Here is a 19,363-nt window from a genome sequence, read left to right as displayed (position 1 = left end):
GGAAAGAACCTTTGCATCTGGAAGGTTAATATCTATCATTTATTGTGAACTCAAAATACTAAAAATACAAGAAGATAAATAATTTAATAAATAGGCTAATGAAATGACGATCCTCAAAAGATGGAATACAAACGACCAGTAAACATAAGAAAAATACTCAACATCCTTATTTGTCGGGGAAATGAAGACTGAAACTGCATTGTATTCCAGCTCACCCTAGTCAGAATGACTACTTTAAATCAGACACGCGCACAGGACGGTAAGGATGTGGAGCTGTTATTCTCTGCTGGTGGGAATGGAGATGAGCTTAGCAGCTATTGCAATCAAGATGGGGTTCCTCAAAAACCAAAACTGATGCAGCTCTCCCACTCCTGGGCATATATCTGAAGGACTCTTTGGTCAACACACCACAGGGATATCTATACAGCTAGATCTAAATCTGCACTAGTCACAGTAGTGAAGTTACAGAATTGGCTGAGATTCCCATCAACAGATAAACAGATACAGAAGACGGGATAGGAGTGCACAACAAGGTTCTACTCAGCCATCAGGAAGAATGAAAGTATGTCATTTCCAGGAAAAATGTGTGGAAATCATCATGTTAACCGAAATAAGTCAGACTCAAAACCACAATTATCGTGTGTTTTCTCTCCTTTGTGTAGTCTAGCTTCTAGCTAAGTAGCATTTAAAATGCATGCATGTGTCTTGAAAACAGAAGGGAGGTGAGAAAAAGATTATCAGAAGGAAAGGAGAGGGAGTACAGGACAGGGTGTGGGGTAGAGATGCTCACAGTGCCTGGTACACTTGAAAGAAGTTACAATAAGTATGTGTCAGTTAAGAAAACCAGCAGCAACGGGGCTGGAGAGATGGCTCAGGGAGTAAGAGCTCATACTGCTCTTGAGTTAGTGAGTGAGTTGTTAGTTGAGACCTGAAGAATAGAGCCCTAGCTTTTACATGAATCTATACATACCTACATATGCACAAACATGAATACACACACAGGCACAGCAAAAAGGAAAACATAAATAAATCAAGTCATGTCATATGAACCTGGACAACATTGCTGATCTTAGTGAGATGAGACAGTCACAGAAAATCAAATAGTGTGTAGCCTATCTAGAGCACTCTCGCAGAAGTGAAATGACCCCAGTGATTGCTGCTGGCTGGGAAGGGAAATGAAGAGCTGCTTGCTTAGTATGTATAACTTTTCGTAAACACGGCACGAGAGAGCACTGGAAGCCTGCCACTAATGTTGCTAACACTCGCATGGCAACTAACTAGCACTATTCGTGTAAAGAGAGCTTTCTTAAGATCTCTTAAGAAAGAGATCTCATGTTATGTGTTTTTACCATAATATTAGAAAAAAAATCACTAAAGGAAAAAAATGGATGAGTAATGGCTCAGTGGGGACAAGTATGAGGACCGAAATTCAGATTCCTCAAACTCATGGAGAGCCACTGTAATCCCAGGGGCCCTACAACAAGACAGGAGGCCAGGACAGGAGAACCCCTGGAGGTTCTAGGGACAGCTAGCCTAGCGAGTGCAGTGGCAAACACCAAATAGAGCCTGTCTCCAACAAGATGGAAGCTAGGACCGCACCAGACTTTGTCCTTTAATCTCCACACATGCGCTATGGCATATGTGTGCCCCACACTCAAACACAAGCATGTGTTCATGCCCCCTACACACACCACCTGAAATAGGAGCATTCACTCTCTTCACAGGGCACATCTGATTCTTCCTTCTCAGTTGCTTCTGACACAAACTTCCTCCTGCAGCTGCCAATCATTTTGAGAAGAACATGTGCATGGCTTTGGTGGCATTAATGGAAGACAAGGGTAGCCCCTCCCCAACTTAGTTTGGGTTTCATAGTTGTGAAGAGACAACTTCTGTTCCGTCAATTCTGTTCAATGGGAGTCTCCTCCTATCCAAGCCAAAGCAGTCTTTACGTGATTTCTCACCAAGACACCATCAGGAATTGGAGAGCTGGCTCAGCAGTTAAAAGCCCTTGCTGCTAAACAAGCTGAAAAGCAGCAAACCAAGTAATCCACTTAAAAAATGGGGAACAGAGCTAAACAGAGAATTCTCAATAGAGCACTATCAAGTGGCAGAGAAACACTTAAAGAAATGCTCAACCTCATTAGCCATTAGGGAAATGCAAATCAAAACAACCCTGAGATTTCACCTTACACCCATCAGAATGGCCAAGATCAAAAACTCAAGTGACAACACATGCTGGAGAGGTTGCGGAGAAAGGGGAACCCTCCTCCACTGCTGGTGGGAATGTAAACTTGTACAACCACTCTGGAAATCAATCTGGCGCTTTCTCAGACAATTAGGAATAGCGCTTCCTCAAGATCCAGCCATACCACTCCTAGGCATATATCCAAAAGAGGCTCAAGTACACAAAAAGGACATTTGCTCAACCATGTTTGTAGCAGCTTTATTTATAATAGCCAGAAGCTGGAAACAACCCAGATGCCCCTCAACTGAAGAATGGATGCAGAAATTGTGGTACATCTACACAATTGAATATTACTCAGCAATGAAAAATAAGGAAATCATGAAATTTGCAGGTAAATGGTGGGACCTGGAAAGGATCATCCTGAGTGAGTTGTCCCAGAAGCAAAAAGACACACACGGTATATACTCACTCATATAGACATACAACATAGGACAAACCCACTAAAATCTATGCATCTAAAGAAACCAAGCAAGAGAGAGGACCCTAACTAAAATGTTCAATCCCCACCTGAAAGGCAAAGAGGATGGACATCAGAAGACAAGAAAACAGGAAACAACCTAGAAACCTGCTACAGAGGGCCTCTGAAAGCCAGAAGAAGAAAACAGGAAACAAACTAGGAACCTACCACAGAGGCCCTCTGAAAGCCTCTGCCCTGCAGACTATCAAAGCAGATGCTGAGCCTGATGGCCAACTGTCGGGCAGAGTGAATGGAATTTTATGTAAGAAGTGGGAAATAGTAAGAGCTGGAGAGGACAGGAACTCCACAAGGAGAGCAACAGAACAAGAAAATTTGAACACAGGGAACTTCCCAGAGACTCATACTCCAACCAAGGACTATTCATGGAGATAACCTAGAACCCCTGCACAGATGTAGCCCATGGCAGGTCAGTGTCCAAGTGGGTTACCTAGTAATGGGAAGAGGGACTGTCTCTGACATAATCTGATTGGCCTGCTCGTTGATCACCTCCCCCTGAGGGGGGAGCAGCCTTACCAGGCCACAGTAGAGGACAATGCAGCCACTTTTGATGAGAACTGATAGACTAAGAACAGAAAGGAGAGGAGAACCTCCCCTATCAGTGGACTTGGGGAGGGGCATGCATGCAGAAAGGGGAGGGAGGGTGGGATCAGGAGGGGAGGAGGGAGGGGCTTATGGGGGGATACAAAACGAATAAAGTGTAATTAATAAAAAATAAAAAAATAGGAAAAAAAAAGACTAACAGATTGAGACAGACACACAAGAAGCTGAAAACTTAATACAGGATCTGGACATACACCTGAACACTGGTACTTCACTAAATAAAATTTTATCTAATGGAAAAAAAAAAAAAAAAGCCCTTGCTGCTCTTCCAGAGAACAAGACTTCATTTGATTCTCAACATACAATGGATGGCCTATAAGCCCAGCTCCTGGAAGTCAGATGACCTTTTCTGGAATCCAAGGACACCTGTGCCTGCCCCCCCCCACAAATAAATGAATAAATAAATAAAGTAATAAAAATCAATCTTTACAAAAGAGAAAACGCCTTCAGGATGTCTGCATTCTTCCTCTCTACAAGGTTTCTCTGCAGTCTGTGGTTAGGAACAGAGGTTGTCCTGAGATCTTGGACCTCACTGCCCTCCACCCTCCCCTCCAGCAGTTACCATGTACATATATTCCTCTTCTATCATCAAAGCATAGGAGCCCTGAGGGAAAGCACTTAGTCTGAAGACTCTTCCCCCACAAAGACCAAGATTTAAACAGGATGCCGGCAGTGCTCTTTCAGTAATGGTCCTGTTGAGAACATGTGAGCCATGAGAAAATATGAATGATATTTTGTTACTCAAATGAGAAGTTGAAAGACCCCCGCCTCACCCTAAGTTAAACATAGCTAACGCCATTTTGTGAGACACCACTGTTTTGAGAAACTCTGTAGGCTAGGTGGGGAACTGGAAAATTACTGAGAAACCCAGCTGTGTCATATCTGCGGTCAGGCTGCCCCAGTCGAGCTAAAAACAGTTTGTGTTAATCACCCTCATGGGATATCTGTGAGACTGTTCCAGTTAAGATAGGAGTCCTAAGGAAAACAACAGGTGGCGGGCCAAGTTAAGGGGGTCATCATGACCATCTCGACCACCCAGTTCCTGGAATCCTGGTGTCCCTGCCAAACTCTTGACTCAAATTGTGGTCTCATTTAAATATACCAATCAGCTCCCTGTAACCATGCTTCTCGCTTCTGTACCCGCGCTTCTGCTCTAAAACCCTATAAAAAGCCCAGCTTTCCACCTAGAGGGCGCGCAAGTCCTCCGAGAGACTTTGTCGCCCCGGGTACCCGTGTATTGAATAAAGCCTCTTGCTGTTTGCAGCCGAACAACTGGTTTCGCTGATCCTTGGGAGTGGGGGTCTCCCTGACGGAAGATTCCCCTCGGGGGTCTTTCAAAGTTACACTGTACTTTCCGGAGTCTCTTCCTTTCCTTTCCTTTTCCTGTGTAAGACCCACACTCTCCAGGAAGTGACAGCACTTCCAGGAAGTGAGAGCTGCCTGTAGACAAGATAGTGTGGACTCTAAGTGCTGCATTCTGCTTCTTGTGTTTATTAAAGGTGGAAGTGTCCAAGTTTGATGCACTGGAAGAAGTTAGTGCTGAACTGAAGCTCAAACAGCTACTCTGGGATTCCTTGTATGAATGGGACAAACTCCAGGAGGAATGGCTAAAGGTAAGGACAGCTCTCAGCGGCTGGATACTTTACTAACTCCACCTAAATATTAATAATATGAAATGTAGTCCAATAACCTGTCTTTTTATCAATGCAATATATACTTCAATACTCAGAAAATTGAGTTTTTATATCTGCCAAGGGAAAAAATTAGCTATGATGGCACTGAAACTAGGAAATTTAAAAAAATAGCTTTATATCCTTGTTCATATTTCATGTGTCCATTTTTGCGTTCCAAAGGAGTTCAACATGAGAGATTCCTTTGGAGCAGTGGTTATGACATCTTTGTTCTCTCTTTAGTTCCATTGGCCATTGTCAGTAGGAACTAGACACTGCTAGTCACAGCACATTTATCACCTTGACCCACTTAGAGAAAGTGGGAGAGAGGTTTTGTAACCTGAAATTTTCTCTTTTTTTTCTGTTTAAAACTATTTCAAGTTATTCCATCACAATGGTACTTCATGTGTTTTATGAAACCCTGTAAGTCTTCCGGTTAAATGTTGAGAGGCCATTTGTCTCACTAAATGCTGTAAAGCAAAGACTTTTCTTTGTTTAAGAGGGCTTCGTGACACAAGTGTCCAAGATCCTCAGGACATGTCGTCTGGCTGTGGTGACTTCCAAACACAGTGTTGCCATGAAACACCCCGGTGTTCTTAGCACTGTCAGGTTTTGTTTGTGATTCACCCACTTCCGGTATCTGTCAGTCTAGACTTCTGTCTTTCTTGGCATTGATGGAAGGAAGCCATTCTGTTCACACTGGTAGGACAGAATCAGCTGCTCAGTCTTAGTAGTGAACAGTGTTGTCTTCAGAGTCTGGTTCAATAGCCACCATCACTTTGCTTCAAGAATCTGCCCTTATTCAAACTCCAAAAAGGAAGCGGAAGACAGGAGCACCCTCAACTATGATCAACTTGCAAGTGTCACTACTAAAGTATGATACAAATGTGTGGAAAATATCATCTGCTTCATAAATACTTTACACTCCTCATTCTTCCTACCTGTTGTTACCAGAGGGCACATGTCTGAAGCAAAAACAAAATGACACAGGAAATATTTTCCAGGTGATGGGAGAGCCAGAGGGATATTTTTTAAAACTTTTTGTTGAGTCTCTGTGAGTTTCACATCATGCACCCCAGTCCCACTCACTTCCCCACCCTCTCACATATGCCCTCTGCCCTTGCAACCTCCCCACGAAATAAAAAAACACACAAACAAAAAATGAACAAAACAAAGCAAAGCATAGAAGACATCTCATGGTGGAAGCTGCAGTGTCACAGTGTACCCCACAGTATATCCCTCTGTCCACACATCCTCACTTGCAAATGTTCATTGCAACAAGCCACTGGTTTGGTTCAACGTCTCTGGCTTCTGCTACATCATCAATACTGGATCCTCACCAGGACTCCTCCCAGTTACCACATGTCACGGAAATCCTGCCCTTTCATTCACCCCGACTGTTCAAAGATGATGTCAATTTTGAGGTGAAGCAACTCAGGGCCCCAGATCTGGGCCTGGGTTGTATCTGAGCTGGTCAGTCCACTGGCTCTCCCTTATCTGCACCAGCAGGGCACTGCTAGAGCTATGCCACGCCCCTGCCACCAGGCCAGCTCCATTGTTCCACCCAGGTGTTGCTCAGGGTCCCTCTCTTCTGAGTGTCACAGCCATTGAGGGGCGGGGCCAGTTCTGCACAGCCCCTGGACATCCACGTTGTCCCAGGCCCAAAACAAGAATGTCCCCATGGTTTCTAGTGGTAATATGAGAATCACAATATTGCACTTGATAGTGAAAGAGACAAAGCTATGGGAAGAATTAGCGGTTGACATTATAGATGGCTGTTTCCAAGTCTACAGATTTCATTTGGTTTAAAATTTTAAGTGCCAGGAAAATTCAAATAAAGTTAAACTTTCATACTACTTTAAAATTTGACTTCTTTCATGTGTTTTAACCTTTTTTCCCCTACAGTCCAAATTTGACTGTTTGGATCCAGAAGCCCTAAACAGTCAAGTTAGTAAATATGCTAAATTTGTGACACAACTGGAGAAGGGCTTGCCACCCAACAATGTGGTACCGCAGCTCAAACAGAAGGTGGAGAAAATGAAAGAAAAGGTGAGATGGGTGGGATCATTACAACCAAACTCAGGGGCCATGAGTGGTTTTGCAGGAAAAGAAATAATAGTCAAATTTGTTGCAGTTTTTTTTAACTCTTTTATTTATGTTTCTTTTATCTTTTTCTCCCTAATCCACTCTAATTCCTTCCTAAACCCTAATCCCAGGTAGGAGAGAGAAAGGGTTGGTGGGAGAGGAGGTGCAGTTCTCTTAGCTGCTTCCTGCTGGTTAGGGTCGTCGGGTTCCTTGGAGCCAGTCCGGTCCTCATCTCAGGGGATCTCCAACTTCTTGTCTCACAACAGCAACAGGAGCAGCAAGGGGGAAGCTGGAGCAGTCTACTGCTGTGGACCATCTGAATCAGCCCCACATCCCATACCTGGGACCAAAACAAAAACACGTTTACCTCTACAACACTAACTTGTTTTACTCAACAACTAGCTCGGTTATGCGGTTGAGTATGGTGATTAGAAGAGACACTCGGGGTCTGTTGAAGCAATGCACGTAGGCAGCAGATGCACCTGTGCAAACAGCCACATCCATTTACGCTGTTCCTCTGCTCAGCTAGGGTTTGTCCAGGTGCATTTAGTCTGAAAAAGTCTGGGAAGCCAGGTCGTGGTGTAAAGGACTGGTCTAAAACTCTCTGTTGCAACCAAAGGATCAGGTGAGACTGGGCAAAAGGCACCTGCAGCCAACCCAGAAGTTACCCTTCCCGTACTGACCTGGCCTGCGGCCTGCTCTCCCTTTGCCGCTGAGACCTCCAGGAAGTTCACTGTAGTTGAGTTAAATGCTCTATTCCCAATATGTGTGCCATTTCTGAGTTTGACTCTGATCACTGTGGACTCTAGGCTGTGTTTTGTTGTGGCCATTTTGCTTTATTGTGTGCCTCTTTGGCCTTGTTGTTTGGTTGTTGTTGAAACCCAGACATCTACAGCAGTGATTACTCAGGTATGTGACTAGCATTCTTGGAGATGAGCATTAGTTTTCCTCTGTTTACCTTTTTGTTTGCCATGTTATATTAACTCCAGTTAGGAGTTCAGCTGGGTTTCAGATTTGATGTCGCTACAGTTTGCCTCCCTGCACCTTGGCCTTCTTATTTTCTAGTGATACCTACTATTTCTCATAGGAGCTGGGTTCCAGAGTATAAAAGGAACGTTTAGTCTCCTAATTCAATTGTTGTCTTGGAGGCTTACTGCCTCCTTTTGCCAACCTAAGCCTAGTCCTGGAAGCTTCTAGCCTCCACACAATATAATCTAGTCCTAGGATGTTTTAAGCCTCTGAGACTTACTGCTGAATAAGCTCACCCTTTCTTATTCTTACTGAGCTCTGGGCTGACTGGTTCAACTGAGCTGTTCTGGCTCTAAGTCCTCTTCCAGTTAACTTATTCACTCTGGCTTCTCTCTCAGCCCCTGAGTTGCTTTGCTTGGCCTCAAACTAACTCCAGCAATCTGCTCTAACCTCCTGGTTCCTTCTCATTCTCTGGCTTGTTCCATCTTTGCCTGTGTTCTTTTTCTGCAACTTGTTTCTCTATTACTGTCTTAGTAAAACTGTTCCTCTCTCCTCATTTCCTGTGTTGCTCCCATGAGAAACTTCCCTTTCCTCTCTCTTGAGAGAGAGTTGGGTGTATCCTATTCTGTCAAATCTTTCTCTGATTTGTCACTTTTTCTAGCACTTAATTAGATATCACTTTCAAACATGGGTGATTCCTTCTACAAACTAACTTTACCTTCATTGTTTGAGACTAAAGGGACTAAAGGCATATACTACCACACCTGGACCTAAGCTTTTTTCTGAAACTTGCTCTATACCAGTCTGGCCTTGAACTCAGATCTGCTTGCCTCTATCTCTTGGATTAAAGGCATGTTTGTATTCTAGCCAGATCACACAGACCTAGAAGGTCTTTGAAAGTGATCTCATGCCAGACAGCCATGTTCTGAAATAAAATTTCTCTCCACCACAGGCTGTTTTCACTTTCTTTCTCCTGTTCCTACTCCTTCCTTTTTGGTTGTGCCTGTGAGAATCCATGTCCTATAGATTTACATTCTATAATGCATTTTTTTTTTACATAACAAATGATTACCTATAGGGAGAGGCTCAGACCCCACGTATAGCTCCACTCAGTTGGGTGCTCCAATCTTGTCCTCTGTTCGGTCTTCAGAGAAACATGTGACTACCAGTTCCCCGAAATTTTGAAGTAGTTGGCTGCCCTGTAACTCAGTGTTCTCAGTCTCATTTGCATTTTTCTCCTGAATTTTCTTTACTATAGGTCTGAGTGGTGCTGTCTCCAACTCTCTATATTTGTGAGACCATGCACAATTTGTTTTTTATCAATTTCACCCATCAACTCCCTTCCAACTTCTCCCGCATCTCCGGCCAGCCACATTGCCTTCCCAACCTCATGCACTCTTTTTCAGATACTGAGTCTGATAAATGACACCAAGTATGTTCATGGGTCTAGGGTCACCCAGTGTATCCTGGATGTCCTACACAGGGCTGCATCCCTGAAGGACACTTAGGAAGCTGCTCGCAGACGCCAGCAGCTACCAATAGCTCCTCCGGTGGTGATCGTGAGCCCCTCCCCCATCCACGCTGGAGTGTTTATGGGCTTGATCAGAGGCAGGTCTTGTACATGTTGTCCTTCCTAACAATTAACAAAGCGGCCCCTCTGAAAATTTGTTTTCCAGCTTCCTGTGATCATTGACTTGAGGAACCCCACCCTGAAGGCTCGGCACTGGGCAGCCATTGAACAAACCGTCGACGCCCTCCTAGTGGACGTGGAAATTCCACTGACCTTAGAGAGGCTGTCTGAACTACATGTCTTTGAGTATGGTGAAGAAATCCAGGACATATCTGGACAGGCTTCTGGGGAAGCTGCCTTAGAGACGATTCTTAAGAAGGTAAGTGAAGGGAATGCCAGGCTGGCGGCACGTCCATTTCATTTCAGCACCACAGAAATGGAGCAAGGTAAGGGGGAGTCCTAGGGCTCATGGGCCAGCCAGCCTAGCCTACCTAGAAAGCTCCAGCCCAATGGAAGACCAAGGCAATAAGTAAGTAAGTAAATAACAAAACAGACACCTAAGAAATGACACCTGCAGCTGATCTGTAGTCTTTACATGCTTATGCACATATGTACACAAGTGCCTACATACACACACACACACACACACGTAAACACACTCTGTATATACACACAAACCATAGAATGTAAAGGTTTTCAGATTCAACACAAAGGTTACTAACAGCTGTGTTATCTGGGTGGAGTTTTCAACACAGTAAGCAGCAACCTCTGTTCTCTCCCTAGTGTTCTATATTCAGCCCAGCCCAGCCAGAACAGCAATAAGGTGGGCTGTGTGCTGGCCTTTGTAAAGAACTGCATGTCAGAGAAAAAAAAAACTACATTTCAGGAAAAAAAAATGTTATTTTCTAAACTCCCAGAGAAGGCTGGGTTAACTGCCCTAAACTACATCAAGAAGACTTTTCTATTTACAACACTCTCTCTTTAGCCTAATAATGCATGCCTACTGGGCAGGTGTCTAAACAAAAAGAACATTTTCCTTCCCCTAAAAGCGTAAGATGTACATTATCACCAGCCCTTTATCTGTATTAATAACAGTCAAATGAAACCAAGAAAGCCAGTGGCTTCCGACCAAGAAAAGGATCTTGAGACTTTCAAGGGCCATCGGGAGGAAAACGGGGTAGTTTCCCCTGGTTCGTTCCATGTGCCTTTATTGTGTGTCTAGACACACATGGGTTTAGCTATCCTAATGCTTGAACTGTTTCTAAGGTGGAAGATTCTTGGAAAACAACTGAATTTGTCATTCTTCCTCACCGTGACTCCAAGGACGTGTTTATCCTGGGTGGCACAGATGACATACAGGTATGTAATTGGGTTATGGGAATTACGGGTAAACCAAGCTTGGTGGCACATGCCTGTCATCTCAACTTTTGGGAAACAGTGACTGTAGGATTGCTGTAAGTTCAAGGCCAGCCTGGACTACATAACAAGTTCTAGGCTAGCCAGGAATAGAGTATAAGACCCTGCTTCAAAACAAAGAAGGAAAGAAGGCTAGGGAGGAAGGGGAGCAATTTTATGATGAGAGTACTGACTGTACCTCCTGCAGCTTCTGTGAAAGGTTAAGATGAGGAAGTGAGCTGTGAGTCACTAGGGAAAAACTAATTTGGAAAGCAAGATGTAAATAATTGACACAAATTCTTATTCACAAATATTTATTAAAAATAAAATGGTGGGTGTGTGTGTGTGTGTGTGTGTGTGTGATAGAAGCTTCAGGCCTATAGTTGAATTTATTAAAGCAAAGCGATCAATTATGTGTGAAGTGATAGGTGATAGGAGTCTTTCCTAAATCAGCCAGGACAACTGGACCTTAAAGATGGGAGCTAGAGAAGGGAGTAAGAGGAACTTCAAACTGTTTCAACACTGCAAAGTAACATGAATGAGCATTTCATGTCTGTTCAGTTAGATGAAATCTAACCTATGTGCTCAGATGATTGAGTCATTTAAAATCTAACGGTACATTTGTTTAGCAAAGGGATTGGATCCTGTGGCCCATCTTAAAGGCGAAACCGAAGCGTAAGGGTAGGATTCAAGGCAGAAATAGAAATGAAATTATTGGTAGAGAGGGCAAAATCAGATGTCACTCTATGAAGTAGGTGGGCAAGGCAAGTTAAGGACAAGAATCAGGAGCCCAGAGGCACCAGGTGATGGGGCTGCAAAGACCAACTCAGTTTCCCAGACTAGCACATTTTTTTTTTTTAACTTCACATGTTTTATGAGGGATGTTGTTGTTTAAGAGGAGCAATAGGAAGGAAGGTAGTGTGACTACTTCCTGTGTGAATTCAGCTTCATCTTCCTGGAAATGATTGAAGGGAAATTAATTCCTTGAACAGAGTTTGCAAGCATGGGGCACTTTGAGATGAAAGCCTGCCTGGGTAACTAAACTCCCCAGTAAGGAGATGCAGGTTGCCTGATATTGAGGGCAAAAGGAGAACATTAAGCAGTGCAAACACTGTGCCATTAATGAGTACAGGACTGGGGTTTAGATGGCTCAGTCAGTAAAACACTTGCCATGCAAGCATGGAGACTTGGACGCCCGTGTGAAAAGCTTGGGTGGAGCAGGGAGATGATGTGTGCTTACGCTCCTAGCACTAAGGACGCAGTACAGGTGGATATCTGGGGCTCACTGGCCAGCCAGTCTAGTCTAATCAGGGAGTCTGGGGTCCTAGTGAGAGACCCTGTCTCAAAAAACAAAGCGTATGGCTCCTGAGGAACATCATTCTAGGCTGACCTCTGGCCTCCACATGCATGTGTATTCGTGAGCATGCACACAAGTGCACGGACACAAACGCACACAAACATACACACACCATAGACGGTTGTAAGCACAGTTAAGGTTCAACCTTGGCAGTGCCTGGGTAGGAAGCAGTAGGGGGGGCTACGTTATTCATTCACATTGTCCTTAAACGGACTTTCAGAATCTGAAACCCCCTGAGCTCAAGGACTGTGTCTTGGCTCTTTCTCCCTGAAGGTCCTTCTTGATGACAGCACCATCAACATTGCAACCATCGCCTCTTCTCGGTACGTGGGTCCCCTCAAGGCTCGAGTGGATGACTGGCAGAAACAGCTTTCCTTATTTAATCAAACACTGGTAAGTCAGGGCAAATTTCAACTCTGGGACTCTGAACTGGAGAGCCACAGGCCCTTGGAAATCTTGGTTCTGTGGGGCTAGAAATGTAGCTCAGCAGTAGACAGCCTGACGAGCATGTACAAAGTCCTGGGTTTACTCCCCGACACCATTATTTATTTATTTATTTTTTTATTTATTTATTTATTTATTTATTTATTTATTTATATGTGTGTCCTGCTGTTTTAATATTATATGATTTAGAAATGGAAGATTTAATTTTCTTTTTTCCCTTTTCTTTTTTAAAATTTTTATTTATTTATTTATTACAATTTATTCACAGCTCCCTCCCACATCTTCTCCCAGTCCTACCCACCCCCCTCTTTCTCCCCCTATGCCCCTTCCCTAGTCCACTGACAAGGAGGTCCTCCTCCCCTTCCATCTGACCCTAGCTTATCAGGTCTCATCAGGACTGGCTGCATTGTCCTCTTCTGTGGCCTGGTAAGGCTGCTTCCCCCAGGGGGAGGTAAATAAAGAGCCAGCCACTGAGTTCATGTCAGAGACAGTCCCTGCTCCCCTTACTAGGGACCCCACTTGGAGACTGAGCAGCCTATGGTTTCCTTTGAACGGGGGTGGGGGAGGATTTAATTGTCAACGTTTTATGTTCAGAATGAAAGGAAGGAAAGCACACATGCATTTGACTTGTTTATATCATTAGGCAGCCTATTGCCACTTTTATCATCATTGTTAAATTATTTTCATATGAGACAAAATACCACAAAATTAGAGTTTTCATTTGTTAGTTATTATAATTGTTATTATAATTGTTACTTAATATAATACATCTGGAGTCTCATAGTTTTATGGGTCAAGAAGTGAGACCGGCTTGTACTGGATTCCTCTGCTCAGGAGATCCCAAGCCATGATATACCAAAGATATCATGATCTGCGTAATTCCTCATTGAGACTCTCTCGCTGGGAGGACCTAGGTTCTGCTTATTTATTTATTGTGTGTTTATTATTTGGGAGTCGTCATGAACTTGTTTCCCCCCCCACACCCTTTAGATTTCTGCCAGAAAGCATATGGCCTCCCAACACAATGATTCCTCTACACAGTCTAAGCTCGTTTCAGCGGATCTCACTGGCTTTCCACACAGCTGACTCATCATTATCTTCAGTGGAAAGTGGGGTGGAACCAGGCTGGACTGAATCTTGGGCTCTTTTAGGATATTTTATTTCAAAGGATGGATGAAGAGACATAAATAGGTCGCAAGGGAAAGATGTAGTGATTCCCAAGGCCATAATTTCCTGTGGATATCAGTTTGGAAATTCCACCGATAGTCCCCATGTTTTTCTCCAGGAAGAGTGGCTGAACTGTCAGAGAAACTGGCTCTACCTAGAAAGCATCTTTAATGCCCCAGACATTCAGAGGCAGCTGCCTGCAGAAGCCAAGATGTTCCTTCAGGTGGATAAGTCATGGAAGGAAATCATGAGGAAGGTGAATCGGTTGCCTAACGCACTTCGGGCCGCTACCCAGCCAGGTAGGCACTTCAGAACAAACAAACAGAATAAGCAGTCTCCCTGGTCACGACATCTGTGACACCCCTAAAAACCAAACAGCCGTGTACATCCAGCACTTGATTGGCACATCCAGGACTTTCTAATTACCGGCTTATGGTTCAACCTGTGATTTTAGAACACACATTAAATTCTATTCAGATTCTTCCCTCAGAGATACAATCACAAAAAATTTTTCATAGTTTTAACTCATTCATTAGCATGAATTAAAAATATTACCACCTATTGCAATTCAAGTAACAAAGTTGAAATGATTTTAAAGGTTTTTTCCAGCATATATTAGTTATACATAATAATGAATTAAGGCAAGGCATTCCATGCACGTGTGTTGTGTATTTGATCATCTTCAGTGCCATTACCCTCTCTTGTCCCCCTCCCACTCCTGCCCTTCTCCCTCTCTTTCCATTCCCATGTCTTTTTGTATGTGTGAACGGATGAGTTTCCCGTTATTTACAGGATCATGGGTGCCTAAGAAAATATCACATCCACCCCAACCCCAACGTCAAGGTTGAAATGCTTTAACAGGTTCTGTTTCTGTGCACATGGCAGCCTGTTTCTGGAGTGTACATATATCCACTCAGGTTTACACTTTACACTGCCGAAGCCTCAGGCAGCTTGCTGGTCAGGTCGCTAAGGGCAGCAGGGGACTCTGTCCCTGCCTAGCAAGGGCAACTTTGGGGGCTGTGTTCTTTGCCAAAGAAAAGGAAAACTATGGAATGATAAAAATCAAACACCCCAAGGGTCTTAGGGCTGACAGAGAGAGGGCGCTCGCCTTCATTGGCTCACAGCTGTCCTCCAGCTGGCAACAGCACCTCCCCAGTGCCCGCCCCTCTGCTGCTTTTTCTCTCCTCTCTTGTAAGTGTTCTCATAATTCTGTCTAACTGACCAGATGATCTAGAACAACCTCCCACACTATAACCCTTCACGTAGTCACAGCTGCAAAGTTCCCGTTTGCATACAAACCAAACAGATCTGTAGGTAAGGGATAGGGCATCCACGTCTCTGGGGTGGGGCTACCACCCTGCCTTTCACAGCCCTCCCACCGCCGTATTCAAACCTTTAGTGCACAGATGTAGTGACATTTGATTACAGAGGGATGGCCCAGTCCCCAGCAGGCTTGTTATAATAGACACTTAAAGTTATGAATCTTTGGTAATTTCATAAATGAAGAGTGCATCCTCTCCTCAGTCTCCTCAACTTCTCCCCAGACCAGCCTTCCCTTCTTTCTCCCCTTCCTTGCCCCCCCCTTTGCCTCCTCCTCCTTCTATAACCTTCTGGGTTCATTTAGTGCTGGGTTCATTTATGTGAAGGTATAGGACATGTATCAACTGATGAATGGAAAACAGGTCTTTTGAAATTTAAAAAAAAAAAAAAAAAGAATGATTCCAAAATACATCTGGCCTTAAAGACTTCAAACAAAGAAGTGTAGACATGTAATAAATCCGTTTCCAGATGATGGCAAAACCTTGAAGAAAAATAAAATAGGTTAAAGAAGTAGCTGGGGGACATGTGTGTGTGTGCGCGCGCACGCATTCAAGCCCACATGTATGTGTTCATGTATGTATGTATATGTGTGCATGTTGTGCTTATATGTATATCTGTGTATAAGTGTGTTTATGTGGGCACGTGCATGTATTTATGCATGTGTGTAGGTATATGCATGTGTATGTGTGTGGTTTGTGTGTTCATGTGTGTATGTATACGTACATGTGTTCATATGTGTATGACCATACACATGTACATGTATATTGTGTGAGTGTGTACATGTATGTGTGTGTATATATATATATGTGTATATATATATGTATATATATGTAGGTAGGTATGTGTGCATGTGTACATGCATGTTTATGTGTATGTATGTGTGTGTATGTATGTGTGTCTGTATTTATGTGTGTGTATATGTGTGTTCATGCGTGTATGTGTGTGCATGTATATGTGTGTTCATGTATGTATATGTGTATGCATGTGTTTGTATGTGAATGTGTGTATGTGTATATTTGTGTGTTTCCGGACTTTTCAATAAAATGGCTCTTGAGCAGAAACTTGCAGAAAAGAGTGGGTGAAAGTATGTGTGGCTCAGAATGAGAATGGTTGAAGTCAGAGAGAAGAACAAAGAACAATGTGAGGCTCTGAGGCAAGAGCACACTTAAGAGTGTGCAGCCGTCGTTATGGAGTCCCACATGAGCTAGCGTGCTTGGGGACTGGATGAGGCCGGGGGACCAGTGCATGGAAGTGCTGACTGGCCACTAGATGGAGGTGTTGACCACGTATGGCCTTAGAAGTCAGGGTACAGAACTGGGATTTGATTCTTGGTCAGGTAGGAGAGCAGGAACTGTGATTAGCATCCAAAGTTCAAAGATGCAGAGGTACGGAGGCTGCTGCCTAAGGAGCTACAGTTTAATAATAATTAATAATGACGAAAAATGCCTTTAGCACTTTACCGTGACAGAAAAGACGCAAGAAGCTGATGAAGTAGGAAGGCTCTAGACACTGGCTCCAGGTGCCTTTTGTTTGTGCACTCACAGCACCTAAAGGCAGAGGATGCTGGCCAAAACTATTTTAAATTAAAAATACTGTTCTAGTGAGGTAACTATTAATATATTACAATTAAGAATAATAATTCTTGAGATGGGGAGACGTTTTAGCAGTTAAAGCAATGGCCACACAATAAGAAGACTAGAGTTCAGATTCCCAGAACTTGCACAGGCACAGGGGGATGGATGTAGCTCATGTTTGTCCATCCCTGGAAAAAATTACAAAACCTGAAGGCAGAGATGGGTGATACCAAGAGAAGCTGAGCAAGACTAGCTGGGAAACTCTAGGTTTGGACAAGAGACCATGCCTCAGAAGAATAGTTGCATAGTCACCCTCCCCCCTCACACACACATGCTACCTCAGACATGCGAACATGTATACATAACTCTTACACATGTACCACATATACATATATACATAAAAAGGGGATTTAAAAAAAAGAGCTAAGCCTCTTAGCCAATACTCCCATTTTATTATTCATCATTCCAACAAACAAAACAAGGGCCTTATTTAGCATGTTAATATCTTTTACTTTCATCTAAACTTTTATTCTCTATTTTAATATAACTTGGCCAACTTTTCTTTTTAACGAATAGGGCTTCTGGAGACCTTTCAAAACAATAATGCATTACTTGACCAAATTCAGAAGTGTCTGGAGGCATATTTAGAGTCAAAGAGAGTTATCTTCCCAAGGTAAGTTTAAAAAAGCAACCTGAGCTGTTTTGTTGTAGACTGTAGGTCAGCTGGAGATGAAAATAACATCCTGTCACAGCAGAGAACTGGAGAGGAGACTTGTTGTTGGGCAAATACTGAGCTCTCAGAGAGGAGAGCAAAGCTCACTCTGCTGGAGGTACAGGGAACCCACAGAACACCCCTCCCCCTGTCCCCTTCCCTCAGCCCTGCAGCCTCTCCAGCTTTCACTCTCCTATTCTCTGCATTTAATGGGGGCCCTAGAGTCTTCACCCCTCTCACCATGAGTAGGTCCCCAAGAGGCCTGAGCACTCACTTTACAGTGTTGACATCATATAGAAGTCTAGAGCTTCAGATCAAACCGAGACTGAAATATTTGATTTTTAATGCACACTTGCATTACTTGGGCCTAAGTTTGGTCAAGATCAGAAGAACTTATTCTTTGCCCATTTTGCTTAAAATGCTGTGGAAACACACACAAGATAGTTTATTTCTACGTAAGTATGGCCACGGTAAGGTTGGAAATGGTATGTTGGCAGAACCATACTGTCACTCATGCTGCCTTTTGGTCACAGGATCCAGTAACGGCCCCATGGCCACCCACCTGTCTATTAGCTCTCTATGTGCTGTATGACATATCATCACCAAAGAAGCTCAAGCCAAGTAAGGCCGACAGGCAAAAGAGACCAAGACCTAAAAGTTATTAATACTTCTCAGAAAAACCCTTTCTATTCTAGCAACTGGGCCTAGGTGTTTGAGATACATCATCATTTACCTTTACAAGAACTTTTAGAGACATTTGGCCTTGCCAAACTGCAAAGCATGTGTGATTAAAGGCCCAGGATGCCAGTGCCCAGCAGCAGGTGTGGTAGGACCTTATCTTCTATGTCTACCCAAGGCTGAGCGTCTATGTGAAGTCATGTGTTACATTAAGTGTCTCTTTAACTTGGAAGGTTTTACTTCCTGTCAAATGATGAGCTCCTGGAGATTTTGGCCCAGACACGAAATCCGCAAGCCGTGCAGCCTCATCTCAGGAAATGCTTCGACTCCATTTCAAAACTCGAGTTTGCCCTCATGCCTCCTACAGAAGGGAAAATTCCTGGCGTTGATACCGAACCAGAAAAGGTCTTCACCAATGACATTTTGGCAATGCTGTCACCTGAGGGAGAGCGGGTAAGGTGCTTTGGCTTAATAGTTCCTTGCGGATAAACATGATCACACGTCTGGGACTGGGGTAGAAGCAGCTCATTCTCATCCTAGGCTTGCCAGAGACTCTGCTAGCCCAGCAGTTCAAGAATAGCTGAGCTAAAACTCTTATGCTTAAAGAGCTGGAGGCCTAATGGAGAAACTGGGGAGCACATAGGAGCTGTCATGATACTTGCGGTGCTCTGGTTGGGGAATGAAGTGCAGAGAAGCAATCACGCTTCAGCCAGCTCAGCAAAGAGGAACCTTGGCTGGCCAAGAGTGCCAGGCCTTTGCCAGGCCACCCGCATCAAGACCTGTCACCCTCTGACCGCTTCCACAAGATAGCATGAGTGATAGCACCCTACTAGCTGGGTGACAGGGACTTTCAGTGCATGGATGACTTCATGGAGCACCAGGGAGCGCTCTGTGAGAGTTGGTTACTTCAGCTCCTTCAGTGCTGTGGAGCACCTGCATCCAGAGAACACCCACTGAGGAAATCGAGGTATCAACAGGTGACTGCACAGAGGACACACCTATACATGCACCCATACACATACACATGCACACACACAGACACACACACACATATCGATGCACACATGCAGACACACATACATGTACACAGGCAGACACACATACATGCACACAGGCAGACACACATACATGTACATGCACACAGGCAGACACACATACA

At 43.9% G+C, this 19,363-nt stretch overlaps 1 protein-coding gene across 1 annotated transcript in view; it reads left to right on the top strand.

The window, feature by feature from the left end:
* The window catches only part of Dnah6 (dynein axonemal heavy chain 6), a 200,961-nt gene that overhangs the window by 49,181 nt on the left and 132,417 nt on the right, over positions 1-19,363 (top strand). The window contains exons 16-23 of the mRNA XM_055596419.1: positions 4,823-4,936; positions 6,899-7,042; positions 9,724-9,936; positions 10,824-10,916; positions 12,583-12,702; positions 14,039-14,219; positions 17,391-17,487; positions 18,438-18,657. Coding sequence (XP_055452394.1) covers positions 4,823-4,936; positions 6,899-7,042; positions 9,724-9,936; positions 10,824-10,916; positions 12,583-12,702; positions 14,039-14,219; positions 17,391-17,487; positions 18,438-18,657 — 1,182 coding nt within the window. The remainder of the gene's footprint in view (positions 1-4,822; positions 4,937-6,898; positions 7,043-9,723; positions 9,937-10,823; positions 10,917-12,582; positions 12,703-14,038; positions 14,220-17,390; positions 17,488-18,437; positions 18,658-19,363) is intronic.

This window comes from Psammomys obesus, unplaced genomic scaffold (assembly GCF_907164565.1).
Source record: "Psammomys obesus unplaced genomic scaffold, mPsaObe1.curated_primary_1811, whole genome shotgun sequence".
In the NCBI taxonomy this organism is placed as follows: Eukaryota; Metazoa; Chordata; class Mammalia; order Rodentia; family Muridae; genus Psammomys; species Psammomys obesus.
The sequence above is the reverse complement of the archived record's forward strand: the minus strand, read 5'-3'. Positions and strand labels throughout refer to the sequence as shown.